This window comes from Pelobates fuscus, chromosome 5 (assembly GCF_036172605.1).
Source record: "Pelobates fuscus isolate aPelFus1 chromosome 5, aPelFus1.pri, whole genome shotgun sequence".
In the NCBI taxonomy this organism is placed as follows: Eukaryota; Metazoa; Chordata; class Amphibia; order Anura; family Pelobatidae; genus Pelobates; species Pelobates fuscus.
This window is the reverse complement of record NC_086321.1, coordinates 280,597,365-280,614,005: the sequence shown is the minus strand read 5'-3', so window position 1 is coordinate 280,614,005 and position 16,641 is coordinate 280,597,365. Positions and strand designations below refer to the sequence as shown.

Genomic DNA, 16,641 nt, shown 5'->3' with positions numbered 1-16,641 from the left:
ACTAGCAGACACACTCACTGACACTAGCAGACACACTCACTGACACTAGCAGACACACACTGACACTCACTAGCAGACACACACTGACGCTCACTAGCAGACACACTCACTGACGCTCACTAGCAGACACACTCACTGACGCTCACTAGCAGACACACTCACTGACGCTCACTAGCAGACACACTCACTGACGCTCACTAGCAGACACACTCACTGACGCTCACTAGCAGACACACTCACTGACGCTCACTAGCAGACACACTCACTGACGCTCACTAGCAGACACACACACTGACGCTCACTAGCAGACACACACACTGACACTAGCAGACACACACACTGACACTAGCAGACACTCACTGACACACTCACTGACACTAGCAGACACTCACTGACACTAGCAGACACACTCACTGACACTAGCAGACACACTCACTGACACTAGCAGACACACTCACTGACACTCACTAGCAGACACACTAGCAGACACACTCACTGACGCTCACTAGCAGACACACTCACTGACGCTCACTAGCAGACACACTCACTGACGCTCACTAGCAGACACACACACACACACTAACACGTTTTTTTTTTTAAATTTAATCCCCCAGCCTCCTTACCTTTTTGGAGTGCTGAAGGGATTCCCTGGGGTCCAGTGGTGCTGCTGGGCTCCTGGGCGGGTAGGCAGGCTGGCTGGCGGGCGGGTAGGCAGGCTGGCTGGCGGGCGCGAGGGAGCGTAGGGATGCCGGAGCCGGAAGATGACATCATCTTCCGGCTCCGGTATCAGTATGCGGCGTGCGAGGGAGCTGAAGAGGAAGCACACATGGGAGAGTGCTCCCTCGCACGCCCGCAGAACCGGGCGCTCGGCCACGCTACAATAGGTCGTCGGTTGGAGGGGAGCGCAGTGCGCTTCCCTCCTTCCGGTCACCCTGATTTTGCGCCCCCAGGGCCGGTGCGCCCTAAGGCGGCCGCCTGGGCCGCCTTATGGTAGCGCCGGCCCTGAAGTTTAGGCTGCACTGAGACTGCCTGGCGCTGGAACAGAGGTAACTTTTATAGAGTGATAGTTTAAAATAATGAAATCATCACACCGAATTAAAAAAATTATATGTTGCGTATGCTTTTCACTTTGTCCAGTTACTCTCATTACATCCCATTACGATTGCTCCTGGCAGTAAGCATAAAGAAAACAAGATAAACTAAACAAATATTTAATATATAAATATTTAAACAAATATTTCTGTTTATCCTCCTATTGTTTGCATGCACATTGCCTAGACTAAACTACACTGTGAAGTAATTTGCTAAAACTTTAATGTAAATTTAAAAGAAACAGGAATGCCACCTTGTTTAATCAGTGGTGTATTTTCAATGTTTGTTTTTTTTGACAATCTTTTATTTTAGTTTTTTTCAATTATTGACATGAAATAAAGACATATGCACCTCCATCTCCGAACCGGAGCTGAAACATCTTACATGGGCAGTGCCATCACTGTTTTTCCGGTCCCTTAAGGATGTGTTTCGGTTGTTTCTCTATGCCATTGTAACTATTACAAAAACATTTTCAAAGGTACAGATACATTCCAAGCTATTACATTTAAAAATAATTCTCTAATCTGAGCCACTCGTCGTTCACCAGAGTGACGTTAGGTGTTAAGAGAACAGAAGGAGATGGGTGGTACGGGGTAAGGGTCAGGTTGAGGTAAGTGGTAGGGAGGAAGAGAGAGAAGAAAAAAGCGAAAGAAAAAAAGGGGTGGGTAATGGGGAGGGGTTGTGGGTGGTTTGCTGGTAGCAGTATCGTCCTACAGGTAGACCGATACTGTCATTTTTGCCTTGCATGTCCCCTGTTTGTGTAGGCGTGGTTTATCAAGCCGCCTCAGGGAGTTTCATTTTGTGTCTGTGTGGGGAGTATGTGTTTGTGTTTTGATGATATACTTGATTACGCGTCATTTCCCTGTCCTGATATTTATTCCAGCCATAGGGTCCATACCTGGACGCATTTGTCAGCGTTACCCTTAAGCTGCACGGTCAAGGATTCCATATTGTAGATTTCCTCCACTTTTGCTATCCACTGCAGGAAGATTGGCACACCAGTTTACTTCCATTGTAGGGGAATCAGTACTTTTGCGGCATTTAGTAAATGTTTGGTGATTTTTTTATTTAGAGATAATGGATTAGGTGTGGTGTAATAGAGTAGGAAGGGGTTGGAATGGAAGGTCAGAATCAGTGATGCTATTAACTGTATAGTGTATCTGTTTCTAGAATGGTACCAGTCTTGGGCATGACCATCATATGTGGACGGTGGTCCTGGTCTCATCCCCGCATCTCCAGCACATATCTGTCACCACCGGGTCTATACGATGTTGGACTTCAGGAGTTCTTTACCACTGTATCAATATTTTGTAATTCGTTTCTTTCACTTTGGAGCATTGAGAGCTTTGATGTGAGAGTATATAGATTTTTTTTTTTCCCATTCTTGTATTTTCAATGTTATACCATGTTATAGGTAATTTTAATGTTTTATTCAGTGATGAAAATATCAAGTAGTCCAATGTATTATAATTGTCAATATTTTACTCCAGTATCACTATATTTCATGGTGCTACAGGAGTAAGATATCACAAGCGTAAATATAAACACTTGTGTTTGGCTCTTAAAGTAGATTAATAAATTAATCTAATTAAATTGTGAAAACTTGTACAAAGGTGGAATAAATTGTGGCAAGGAAAAATCACATAGCTGCAAAATTCCTCAAAGGCATAAACCCAACCAATTTTTCTTATTAAAGGGTAAATTTCAGCATCCCGAGATAAACATAATACTATTTAAAGTGCTTCTGTCACCTTCTATTATGTTTGCCACTCGGGGGTGAGGAGGCCCAGGGGTGCAGCATTGGTAAGTTGTACTTGCCTGATGCTGTTCTCCAAGTAAGCTGCTATCAGTTTTCTGCTCTTGGGGTTTCATCTACCACGAGTGCATGTCAGTGGTGTACTCTTGGATATGTGTGAGTGTACAGCACAATGTCATTGGAGCATTCTGATGGATCATGGAAGCCTCCATAGATATTGTCTCATGACTTTGTCTTTTGGTAAATTATGTCAAGACCTCAAGTTGACAAAACACAAAACAGGTCCCTACTTTGTCTTATATCTTTTGACTGTGTTGGAATTTCATTGAAATCTTCATAATATGTTCAAAAAACGTATTTAATGTATTTTACAATATATTTTTTAACTTGTGTTTTCTAGCCAAAATGTGATTTATACAAATTGCCTGGATGTCCAAGAGACTTACACCCTGTTTGTGGGACAAATGGAGTCACATATTCAAATGAATGCATGTTGTGTTACTTTAACAGGTAAGACTAATTGATAAACTCTTATGGAGCATGTTTCCACTTTGACATCATCACAGGCAGGTCCCAGAAGCTATCGTGCCAGCATATTTAGAAGCTCACAGCCCTGCAGCAGTTAAATATATTGGATATTAAATTAGCATAAGCCATTATGCAATAGGCACTTAGATGCCTATTGCTTCTGCCAGGCCCGTCGCTAACAGACAGGCAAAACAAGCAATTGCTTGGGGCCCCGAGCTGGCCCAGGGCCCCAAGCAGAGTCGGTGCTTGTTTTGCTTCCTTTAAGGCTGCAGCCGCCTGAGCGCTCTATAGAGAGCCTCAGGCGGCTGCAGCACTCCTGGTTACCTCCCGAGTTCCTCCTCTGCTGAGTGCTGACTGCTGCTCTGTAGCGTGGCCGAGCTCTACTCCTCTACCTCCTGCCTGTCACTCAGTCCGGCCGGGTACCGCGCGGTACAGGAACAGGGGATTCAGTTTCCTGTTCCCGGCCGGCAGGGCTGCCATCAGAAATTTTGGGGCCCCTGACAAAGCACAAGGTCTGGGCCCCCCCCCTCCCTCCCGGGCCCGTCCACACCCTACCTAGTCCGTTGACAATGATGCAGGACTGAATGTGGTGTGTATGGTGGAAGTAAATTAGAATGTGTGTAATGGATGTAGTGTTTGTGTGTATTAGATACTGTTTGTGCAGTGAATGCAGAGTGTGTGTTTGTGTAGCGGATGCAGTGTGTATAGTGAACATAGAGTGTGTTTGAGTAGTGCATGTAGTGTGTGTTTGTGTAGTGGATGTAGTGTTTGTATGTACTATATGAAATGTGTTTAGTGGATGCAGTGTCTGTAGTGGATGTAGTGTGTGTATTAGACGCAGTGTCTGTGTATAGTGAATGCAGAGTGTTTCAATTTATGGTGGATGTAGTGTGTGTACTGTGAATACAGGATGTTTGTGTAGTGGATGCTGTGTGTACAGTTAATGCAGAGTGTATGTTAGTGTAGTGAATGCAGAGTGTGTGTCAGTATAGTGAATCCAGAGTGTGTGCATAGTTTAGTGAATGCAGAGTGTGTGTTAGGGTGTAATAAATGCAGAGTGTGTGTTAGTGTGTAATAAATGCAGAGTGTATGTTAGTGTGTAATAAATGCAGAGTGTGTGTTAGGGTGTAATAAATGCAGAGTGTGTTAGTGTGTAATAAATGCAGAGTGTATGTTAGTGTGTAATAAATGCAGAGTGTGTGTTAGGGTGTAGTGAATGCAGAGTGTGTCAGTGTAATGAATGTAGTGTGTGTAAATTTGTAGTGAATGCAGAGTGTGTGTTAATGTGTAGCGGATGCAGAGTGTGTGTTAATGTGTAGCAGATGCAGAGTGTGTGTTAATGTGTAGCGGATGCAGAGTGTGTGTTAGTGTAGTGAATGCAGAGTGTTAATGTGTAGTGAATGCAGAGAGTGTGTTAGTGTGTAGCGGATGCAGAGTGTGTGTTAGTGTAGTGAATGCAGAGTGTGTGTCAGTATAGTGGATGCAGTGAGTGTGTTAGTGTGTAGTGTATGCAGAGTGCATGTTGTATTAGTGAATGCAGTGTGTGTATTGTATTAGTGTATGCAGTGTGTGTGTGTGTTAGTGTATGCAGTGTGTGTGTGTTAGTGTATGCAGTGTGTGTGTGTTGTATTCGTGTATGCAGTGTGTGTTGTGTCAGTGTATGCAGAGTGTGTGTTGTGTCAGTGTATGCAGTGTGTGTGTTGTGTCAGTGTATGCAGTGTGTGTGTTGTGTTAGTGTATGCAGTGTGTGTGTTGTGTCAGTGTATGCAGTGTGTGTGTGCAGGGCCGTCTTTAATAACGACTGCACCCTGGGCAAGCGCTTGCTTGGGCCCCCTGGGCCCTGCCGCCGTCGCCCCTCACTCCCTGGTATGCAATCACGGCATCCATCCCAATGCAGTGACGGCATTAAATAGAATGAATTTTATTGGGACACCCAATTGCAAGATTGGACTAAAGGTAGAACCCCATCTGTCGTGCAACTCCAACAATCCTTTGACAGGTGAGGCTCTACCAATTTCCCATGCTTGCAGGGTTGTATTTAGCACTGTTTTGTGTGTTTGAATGTAAGCATGTGTTTGTATGAAGTATGTTTGTGTTAATGTGTTTGTATGTGGTACTGGAGTTTGAATGCAAGTGTGCATTTATGTGTAGTGTTTGTTTTTAAATGTAGGAGTGTGCTTGTATGTAGTGTTGAAGTTTGAATGGAGGGGTGTATTTGTATATAAAGCTGCGGCTCAGATGCACAGGTACATACTCTGACACACAAGCAGATACACAGATACATACACTGACTACATACAGATAAGCAGGCACATACACTGACAGACATACTGACACACAGGTACATATATATTGACACACACAGACACATACACTGGTAGACGTACTGACAGACACACACAGGCTCATATACAGACATACTGACACACACACTGATCAACATACTGACACACATACACTGACAGAAATACGGACACCCACACACAGGCACATACACTGACCGAGATACTGACACACACACACACACACACACACACTGACAGACACACTGACACCCATATACACTGAGAAATACTGACACACATCCAGGCACATATACTGACACACACAGACACATACAGAGACTGACACATGCATGCACATGCACTGACAGACATACTGACACACACACAAATATTTTGACACACAGATAGACCTACTGACACACAGATATATTGACACATAGACACACAGACAAACAGACATACTGACACACAGACAAACAGACATATACAGACACACAGACAGATATATTGACACACAGACAAACAGACATACTGACACACAGACATACTGACACACATGTAAAATGTAAATTTTTAAATCCACCCTCCAGTTTCCTACCTTTTGCTGGAGGGTGGATTCCCTGGGGTCCAGTGTGGTGCCTGAGGATGATGGGAGTGAGGATCTCCCATCCTCACTCCCTCCCAGCCGGCTGCCGGAAAGCAAGGGGCCCGGTCGTGGGGGGAAAGAGCGCCCGACCAGGCCCCTGCTGATACAAGCCCTCCGGGTGGCCCTAAGTGCATGGGCCACCCGGTGGGACTCGGAGGAAGGGGGAAAATTTTTTACATAATTTTTATTTTTTATTTTAATTAAATGGTTTCTCCCCCCTCCCTGCTTACCTTGTCCAGGGAGGGGGGAGATTCCATGATCCCTGGTGGTCCGGTGGGGGGCTCCCCGCTCCCCTTTACCGCAGAGGGGGCCCAGGCAGCACACAGCCTCTCTTCTCTCCTCTGTTCCAATAACTCTCGCGAGACCCGCGGAGCGTTGCCATGGCAACCGGGTCTCGCGAGAGTTATTACAAGAGAGAAGAAGCTGTGTGCTGCCTGGGCCCCCTCTGCGGTAACAGGGAGCCGGGGGCCCGCGGCTGCACACATAGATAGCGATATTCGCTATCTATGTGTGCAGGGAGGGAAAGTGGGGCCCAGGACTGCCAGAGCAGTCCGGGCCCCCCAGGGCCGCCGGGCCCGTGACAACCGTCATGGTTGTCACCCCCTGATGGCGGCCCTGCCGGCCGGACTGACATGAAGTGTACACTGAGTGCTCACTTCCTTTTAGTCCGGCCGCGGCCAGGAACAGGAAACTGTCTGAATCTCCTGACCTGTACCACGCGGTTCCCGGCCGCACTGAGTGACAGCCAGGAGTCAGGACTGGAGGTAGAGAGCGAGGAGCTCGGCCATGCTACAGGGTCCAGGGAAGGAGCCGGAGGACTGAATTACCTAAGTAAGTAGGACACAGGGAGGGGGAAGTAAGAAGGACACGGGGAGGGGGGACTAAGAAGGACATGGGGTAGTGGAATAAGAAGGGAGGGGGGGGAAGTAAGAAGGACATGGGGTGGGGGAATAAGAAGGACACAGGGAGGGGGGAGTAAGAAGGACAGGGGGGAGTAAGAAGGACAGGGGGAGGGGGGACTAAGAAGGACATGGGGTAGTGGAATAACGTAAGAAGGGAGGGGGGAGTAAGAAGGACATGGGGTGGGGGAATAAGAAGGACACAGGGAAGGGGAGGGGGACTAAGAATGACATGGGGTAGTGTAATAAGAAGGGAGGGGGAGTAAGAAGCACATGGGGAGGGGAATAAGAAGGACACAGGGAGGGGGAGGGGGAGTAAGAAGGACAGGGGAAGGGGGGAGTAAGAAGGACAGGGGACGGGGGGAGTAAGAAGGACAGGGGAAGGGGGGAGTAAGAAGGACAGGGGAAGGGGGAGTAAGAAGGACATGGGGTGGGGTAATAAGAATGACACATGGAGGGGAGGGGGGACTAAGAAGGACATGGGGTAGACAGTGGATAAGAAGGGAGGGAGGAGTAAGAAGCACACGGGGAGGGGAATAAGAAGGACACAGGGAGGGGGAGGGGGAGTAAGAAGGACAGGGGAAGGGGGGAATAAGAAGGACACAGGGAGGAGGAGGGGGAGTAAGAAGGACAAAGGGAGGGGGGAGTAAGAAGGAAATGGGGGAGGGGAATAAGAAGGACACAGGGAGGAGGAGGGGGGAGTAAGAAGGACACAGGGAGGAGGAGGGGGGAGTAAGAAGGACACAGGGAGGAGGGGGAGTAAGAAGGACACAGGGAGGAGGAGGGGCGAGTAAGAAGGACAAAGGGAGGGGGGGAGGAGATGAGGAGAACACAGGGAAGGGGGGTGAGGAGAACACAGAGAGGGGGCAGGTGCAGAGCTCTATGGGACGAAAGAGAGTGCACTTTGTTAATGTATATTGGATTTTATGGTACAGTGGTGTTTTTTGCAAATGTTCATTTGTTGAAAATGTTCAAATTTCATGCACATTAAATGCAACAGTAGTATTTGCACTGTAAACCTCCTTTTTTATTTATATAAGGTGTGGGTGAACTTAAACTGTATGGCTATATTGTGGTTCCTGTAGGCTTTGCGTGCGTGTGGAGGGGGGGGCCTCCATGTCTATTTTGCTTGGGGCCCCCAAATTCCTTCAAACGGCCCTGGCTTCTGCATATCCTACCTGCATATCCTACCTAGCATTTGGCCACCTGGAAAACACTTCCTGTGCTGCTGCTGCTGCTGCTTCCAATGACCTAATGACACAACAGCAGGTTTTCGCCCAACTGATGCCACTGGAAATGGCACCCATGGCACTTTATGTATAATGTGTTTAGGCCACATAGATTACTTTTAAAGGTAACCAAGTGTGTGTGTGTGTAGGCTGCACACATTGCATAAAATGTAGAGTCATTGACATACACAGCCACACGCTGATGATAATCTACTGTATTTTTTTTTAATAATAATAAATGTATTTAATGTGATGCTCATTTTACTTTAAATTGTATATTAACCCCTTAGTGACCAGACCATTTTTACATTTTTTCTTACCAGGGCTCTTTTTACATTTCTGCGGTGTTTGTGTTTAGCTGTAATTTTCCTCTTACTCATTTACTGTACCCACACATATTATATACCGTTTTTCTCGCCATTAGTCTTTCTAAAGATACCACAATTTTCATCATATCATATAATTTACCAAAAACAAAAATGATAAAATATGATGAAAAAATTAAAAAAAAAACACACTTTGGAGTGTTCCTTTCATTTAGGTAGGGCTGACCCCCAAATCGGTTACGCATATACAACCACCAAAAAACACCCATGCTAAATAGTTTCTAAATTTTGTCCTTTTGTCCTGAGTTTAGAAAGGCCCAATGTAACATGTTCTCGGCTTTTTTTTTGGAAAGTTATAGGGCTATGAGTACAAATAGCACTTTGCTATTTCCAAACAGTTTTTTTTCAAAACGCAAGTTACATTGTAACACTGATATCTGTCAGGAATCCCTGAATAACCCTTCACATGTATATATTTTTTAAAAGAAGTCAACCTAAGATATTAAACCTGGGGTATTTTGATTCTTTTCATGCAACCATTTTACCACCAATCTATGCCAAATTATATATATATATATTTTTTTTTTTAAATTTTTTTTTTGACACACATAGCAATTTAAGAATACATGTATGGAGAACTTGGTTTACTGCCAAAGAAAACCCCAATATGTGTTCAGCAACATCTCTTGAGTACAGTGATACCCCCCATGTATAGGTGTGTCGGGTTCTCTGGACCTTATTTGGAGGGTGCGCATTCCAGTTTTCCAACTTGGAATTTTCTCAACTGGTCATCATGCACCCATGTCCTATTTGGGACATTTTTGAAGCCAGCCAATGCAATTTACCCCCATCAAAACATAGATTTTTGAAAAGAAGACACCCTAGGATATTTCAAATGGTGGTATTTTAACACTTTCCATGCACTAATTCTACCACCAGTTTTTTTTTTTTTCAAACTTTTGGGTAGTCATTTATTTGTTATTTTTCTCTCACATTGTACTTTAAGCATGGATTCTCAGTTCCTGTTATGTGTTACTGACAAAGAACACCCCAATATGTGTTCAGCAACATCTCCCGCACTCAACCGTGCCCCCAATGTACAGGTTTTATGGGTTTTTACAAATTTAAAGGGGTCATATGTAGGGCTTTCCCCTTTTCCATGTTTGCACATTGAAATTTGCCAAATTGGTTTGCTGGGCCTATGTAGCAGTCCAGGAATGAAAATTAACCCCATCATGGCATACCATTTGTAAAAGTAGACAACCCACGGTATTCAAAATGGGGTATGTCCAGTCTTTTGTAGTAGCCACATAGCCACAAACGCTTGCCAAAGTTAGAGTTCATATTTGTTTTTTGCATTTTTTTTTTTTTACACAAAAACTGCACTTTTACTGGTGATTTAATCGTCGTGATAAGTTTTACTGTTTTAAACACTCATGTTTGTGTTCAGCGAAGTCTATATATATATATATATATATATGCACACACACACATAATACATGTGTATGTATGTGCAACGCTACGGCATCTGATGGCGCTATACACATATATATATATATATATATATATATATATATATATATATATATATATATATATATATATATACACACACACACACACACACTTTTATTTCCTATATATGTATAATATAATTAAAGCATTTTATAATATATTATACATATATAATGCATATATATGATTTAATTATACGTGTATTTTGAGATATATATGTATATAATATATATTTGATATATTTTTTTACTTTTATGCAGCCTGGGGGACTGTCTGACAGCTCAGACAGTCCCCCTGCTGGCAGCTCCTAGACTCCTATTGCAGCGATGTGATCATGGTAACCCCTTGATGCACTCAGTACAGGCAGTGCTTTGAAAGCCTGCCTGATGGCTTCCGATGCTCTGCCTCACTGCCGGGTGCCACGTGTTCTCCGGGGGCCACCGGCAGTGAGGGGGATATTGCAGCGATGCTTCAACATCGAGGCATCGCTGCAATACCATTAGAGCTTCCAGCACTCTAATTCCTCACGGACGTATCAGGTACATCCGCGGTCCATAAGGACCGATTTTTGTCGGTCCTACCGGATACGTTCTTGGTCGGGAAGGGGTTAAAGATTTAGTTGCATGTGTCACATTTCAGATCAGTCCAGGCACATGTTGCTTTGCTTTATTGGGGTAGAACACGGAATATTGCCTTTTCTCCACCTCCACACATAGTATGTTTAAAGAGACATTACAGGTCCCCAGACAACTTAATCTGTCCCACTTAGTCCTGCAATATAAAGAGAATCTGCAATGATTACATTGCAGCAATAACACTGCCTCTAGTGGCTGTCAATCAAACATCCATGAGATGCTCTTCCTGGTGGCTAACCGACCAGACTCCTGAAGCACTATGTGAAGAGTGTGCCCTATTTTTTTTTTTTTTTTTAAAAGAGGGGACCAGAGGGCACTATACTGTTCGGAATACAGATTTATATTCCTAACTCTATAGAACCCCTTTAATGACAAAGATGATATAAATACTGTCCTTGAATTTCTGTCATTAAACCAAAATATCTCCAGGAGATATATGTGAATTTCCACATTTAATGTTAGTTTTTAGACCTCACTAACACATATTTGTTAAATATATATAAGTAAGCCTGTTATTCAAAATGCTGGAAGATGACAGTTGAGCAGCTAAGTACCTGTCAATTTCTACAACTCTTTACAGCCTGTGCTCAGATTTTCTTATTCTGTCACATAGGAGAGAATTGTCCTCTTTTTTTTTTTTGTGGGTGGCACTTTACATAAAGAAGTCGTTCCCCAGAATCTGATGAAATTTGTTATTCCCTGCTATAGCTGCTATGGACTGCAGTACAATAAGGAATGGCTGAGATTACTGAGAGTGATAGTCCACAGCAACTGGGTAAGCAGCAGTTGACGGCTTGTTCAGGAATAGCTGCTGTATAATACAATGCGATCAAGCTCAGACAAACACAGGCTGAGTTGCCTAATCCACTGTGGTATGCACTCGGTTTCCAACATGCTTACCCAGCCTGGGCCTGTAAGGCACAGTGTGGCATATGGGCTCTGCACGCTTTGAAGGGTGTGCCAGAGCAGTAAACTATACCAGTCTGCCAAGGTTAAGGGATTGGCTTGCATCTCCATTTACTTTCATGAATGAGTGATCAGGTATTAACCTCTATTAATAATGGATTGCAAAGGAGCACTGCCTGCCTGTATCTGCCAATGTATACCGGCTAACAAACAGTACATCATATCAAGAATTGCATGTCACGTCACCGATTTTATATACAGACAGAGTGTAACATTAAATATAAACTTTACTTAGATAAAGATAATAGATAGATTATACTATTATGTAGGGTTATCCACTAAACTGGGAAATATGGAAAAACCGACAAAGAATTAGAAGTTCTAGGCTATGACTGAATTGGAAAAATGATTCAACTTGGATATATTTAGCAGATATAGTGAAATGTTAAAAATTTGCATATTTTCCATAATGAATTAAAGCTGAGCTGGGCAAACGGTAGATCCCCAGATGTGGAAGAACTCCAACGACCATGACATCATGTTAGTTGCCACTCTACAACATCCGGATATCTACTATTTGCCCAGCCCTAAATGAAAGGAACACTCCAAGCACCATAACCACTATAGCTTACTGCGGTGGTTAAGGTGCCAGGATTGTCCATTTAGAACACTAACAATTTACCTGGGCTCCCTGAGTGCTTGCTCTGCATTTGATCTTCTGTAGCAGAAACAAGAAGGCTATCCAGCTAGGCATGGCCAATGCAGGATAGCGCTCACTGGTCTGAGAGAGCTCATTTGACGCTTTCAGCCAATGAGCATGGGTCTGCACGGCCATGCTTTGTTCAGTAGAGCGAACAGGATTCTCCTGCAGGTGAAGACCAGATGCAGTGCAGATACCCCGGCAATACAGGTAAGCTGTAAAACTGTTCAAAAATGATTTGACAAATTACAATGACAGTGCTCTCCTTGCACAAACCACTACAATGCAAACGTTTTACAGAAGTATTATTTTCTCTTACAGAATCCGTGGTGAGGACGTTAAAATAAAGCGGATGACAGAATGCTGATTGAATCACACAAATCATGGAGAACTCCAAGTTGTCCCTTTAAGCCCACGGTCTTTACATATACATTATTGGTGTAAACTAACCACAAGAGTTAACCTAAAGTGTCATGGTGAATAATAAATTGATAAATGAGGAAATATCTGTGCACTGTTTGCGAGCATGTTATGGGTTAAAAGATTATCACCATTTAACACGTTATTCTGTTCTGGAGCCAGTGTTGCATGCAAAGACTTGTAACATTTTTATTGACACCCTCTTGACTTACTTTAAAATCTTCAGTACAATTATATTTAGCTTGCTGAGAAACCTCACAGGAGTAATTACTTTGAATGGGTTTGACAATAATCCACTGATGAAGATGAAGACGTTTGATGACAACACCTACACAAGCACAACTGTTATAGGATCTGAAAATGTTAGATCACTGTTTACAGTGGGTGTAGAACACCCGTATTCAAAAGCCATATATACGCATCTGATTTAAATATTAATAGATAGACATTTATCACTGCTACACAATGTTAAGGTGAATCTCAAAGTGCAGGGCATCAAACCTTCATTTATACACTGTATTAGCCATAATGCTAAAAAAAAAAAAAAGATACTATAGATACCATTTTATATTTGCCACCAGTTTCCACAAGCAGACGTCCTTTTGTTTGTGCTTTTGCATTGTTCTCTTCTTTTGGTTCACATGGGAACTAGAAGAACAATCAAATTAGTAACTGCCAGATATACTATACATTATTGCTGAGAACACATCGACTGCTTCTTTTGAAGAGCTCACTTCTTACGTCAGATAATGATAGCCATTTAATTGCACACTCTATCACCATGGAGCTGCATTGAACGCATTTTTCAGAATTTTAACTCTTTGAACACCAAAGATCTATCTCTTACACTCGAATGCCGACTTTTCAAAGCATTAATATATTTGGAGAGGTATTAATTTTAAAGAATATGCTAAGCACTAAAATTGCTTAATCTTTTCTGAGAAGCAGCACTGGCTACAATTTCCATACCTACTTGTAACTGTCAGTTAGACATACAGCCACTTGGGGCTTCCAACACAATTAAATCTAATTATTGAATATATTTTAAGTGTGGCATCAGAATGCAAAGCATGCAGATAACTGATTCTGTGTACCTCCAATACTTCTCTTTGAGAAGCACTGGATTTGGCATCCTGGCACATATATGTATGTCTGCAGTTCTCCTCTGTGGGAAACACTTGATTGGAGAAAAGTAATCAGTAATGATGATTTCACGATTGGGTGAAAGGGCATCTGTAAGGATGAAATAAAGGGAAGTATAATTAAATTTTTTTATGTTTTGTTTTTGTAAATGTTTCTTAATTCTTAATAAAAGAATAACATAGTATGGCATTCAGATATGCATCAAACATTAGATATATAAAATACAACATGTCGTATGCCAAAAAATGGTAGAATCAGCAGGTCGAGTTTTTTTTAAAATTTTTACAATAATAAAATATTACACGTATAACATCTAGCTGAAGATAGGCAATTACTAGATCAGCTGTGAGTGAGAGCTGTAAATATAGTTGAAAAACTCAGCCTGATAGGCAAGACAAAAAAAAATAGTCAAAGGCTGAAAATAAAAGATTCACAGTCAACAGGTAATAACTTGTGCTGGGACCCCTCCTCACTGGGGCTTATAAAACTAAGAGTCAGCCCATGTTAGGAAACACACCTGCTGTAAGGCATTGGGGCCTAGTAGGCCAATATGAACAGGATGATTCACCATGCGGAAGACTTCACTGGAGCCAGGCTTGGAACAGGGCACGGTGCTAGAGTAGAGTTGCGATGTCTCCAGGCAAGAATCTGTGTCGCCAACTGGGATCCCTCCAAAGGTGCAGGCAGGGCATGGCAGAGTATCTTGCAAAGGCTTGTGGCCGAGCTAAGAGAGGATGGGTAGCTTTCGCTATAGGAGCCCCATCCCAGGTTCCTAGCCAACAGACCTCATGGTGGGTGGAAGAGGTGACCCATTCCTGTACTTAGAACACCGGGCATCAAATGCATGGAGATGGATAGTACTCTGTTGGTGCAATGTTTACTGCATCTGTTGAAGAGCTGACATGGGTCCAGCAGCCATTTTAGTGTCCACACAGGAGAGACCAGCTGATAAAAGGAGCTGCTCCAGAGTGGACTGGAATAACCCCCGCCGGTTCAATGAGGAAGTGAACAAAAGCTTGCAGGTGCTTCAATTGAGGGCAATTTAAAGGAGTGGCTCTCTTCTCCACGCGCAGTCTCCACGCTGAATGGTCAAACCCAGGGTTAGAAGAAGCAAATAAGACACCAGCACACCATTTAGCAATTACCCCAGCTAAGCAATGGAGAATAATACTCCTAGATCGTTTAAAAAGCAAAAAGTCTCGGGAGCTGTACTGCAATGCAACCCTCCAGCATGGTGCCATGCCCCCATATTTTTATTTTTTTTTAAAGGTTGGGTGCCAGGAATTCAAGAAAATAAAAGAAACAAATGTAATAATAAATAAATAGATACAGGTCTCCCAACCCTCCCAATTTTCAGCTCCTGTCTTGCCATCCTGCCAAGCTCACAGTGTGTTTGTTAAGGACAGTCCCTAAAAGCATAACACCCAGTAACTGTCCTTAACAAGCATAATACAAGCACATCATTAGACGTTGTACTCTGCTCAGGACACTAGGTCCCTGCAAAGAGCACTGAAACAGTGATCCCTGCATGGTCTGCCCTCAGTGGGTCAGCCTGCTTAATTGTCAGCGAGCATGACATGCATTCACGCCATGCTGGCCTGTCAATGTTATGGGTGGACACGCCCATAGGGGCAGAATCTGTGACGCAAAATACCTGACTGGCCAGCACCCATTTCTCCCCACCCACTGCACAGGATGCTGAATTTGCTGACAGAGTTAAATCCCCTCTCATAATATTGTAAAGCGCTACGGAATCTGTTGGCGCTATATAAATGGCAATAATAATAATAATAATAATAATAATACAGGCATTTCCTGGTTTACAAACTCCTGCTTTACGTTTTCCCGTCTTTACGAATGTTTTTCAGATGCAGGCGCCATTTTATTTCCGCCGCCATTTTGTTTCGGTGATTCGTGGATGCGGACCGCGGAGCGTGTTAGGAGGCACTTGAAAAAGGAATTTGAGGGGGGGCGGGGCCGGACCGCAGAGCTGAGCGGCAGCAATCCTTACCAGCTCCTGCTGCCAGCTGCTGTAAAAGCAACATTAAACTGCTGAAACTGCACCAAAACGCCAAGCTACAGCCACCAAGTGAAGGGGGAAATCGGGGCAAACAAAATGATACCCCACAAGCGACACCCGACCCGATCGGAGCCCGATGCACTGATGAGGCACGCTGGCATGGCGGGCGCGGGAGAGGCGGCCGCTCTCCTGATGCCCAGAACACTGGAAAAGCAGACTCAGAGCCCTCGTTCCCCCCCCTCTGGACCGGCGGGAGTTATCCCGGTCCTCCCTCACACGATCAGCCAGACAAGCCATACCCAAGAGTCAGGACCACGGAGTCCGGAGGCCACATGCGGAGAAAACAAAATGGCGGCCGGCCCACACACCACTACTAGGTGCGAGATCAGAAGGGACATGGAACTCAGGTACGAGCGCATGTTCAGGGTGGTCTGGGAGAGGCTGGAGGCCCTACTGCAGTCCCCACTCACAGAACCCTCAGCTGGCAAGAAGTGGCAGGACCCGACACATAAAGGCAATAGGAGAGATGGGACAAACCCCA

General features: G+C 44.0%; 1 protein-coding gene across 1 annotated transcript in view; it reads left to right on the top strand.

Annotated features, from left to right (window-relative positions):
* Positions 1-12,967, top strand: part of SPINK2 (serine peptidase inhibitor Kazal type 2) — a 42,180-nt gene extending 29,213 nt beyond the window's left edge. The window contains exons 3-4 of the mRNA XM_063457285.1: positions 3,249-3,358; positions 12,839-12,967. Coding sequence (XP_063313355.1) covers positions 3,249-3,358; positions 12,839-12,884 — 156 coding nt within the window. The 3' untranslated portion in view covers positions 12,885-12,967. The remainder of the gene's footprint in view (positions 1-3,248; positions 3,359-12,838) is intronic.
* The last annotated feature ends 3,674 nt before the right edge of the window (positions 12,968-16,641 follow it).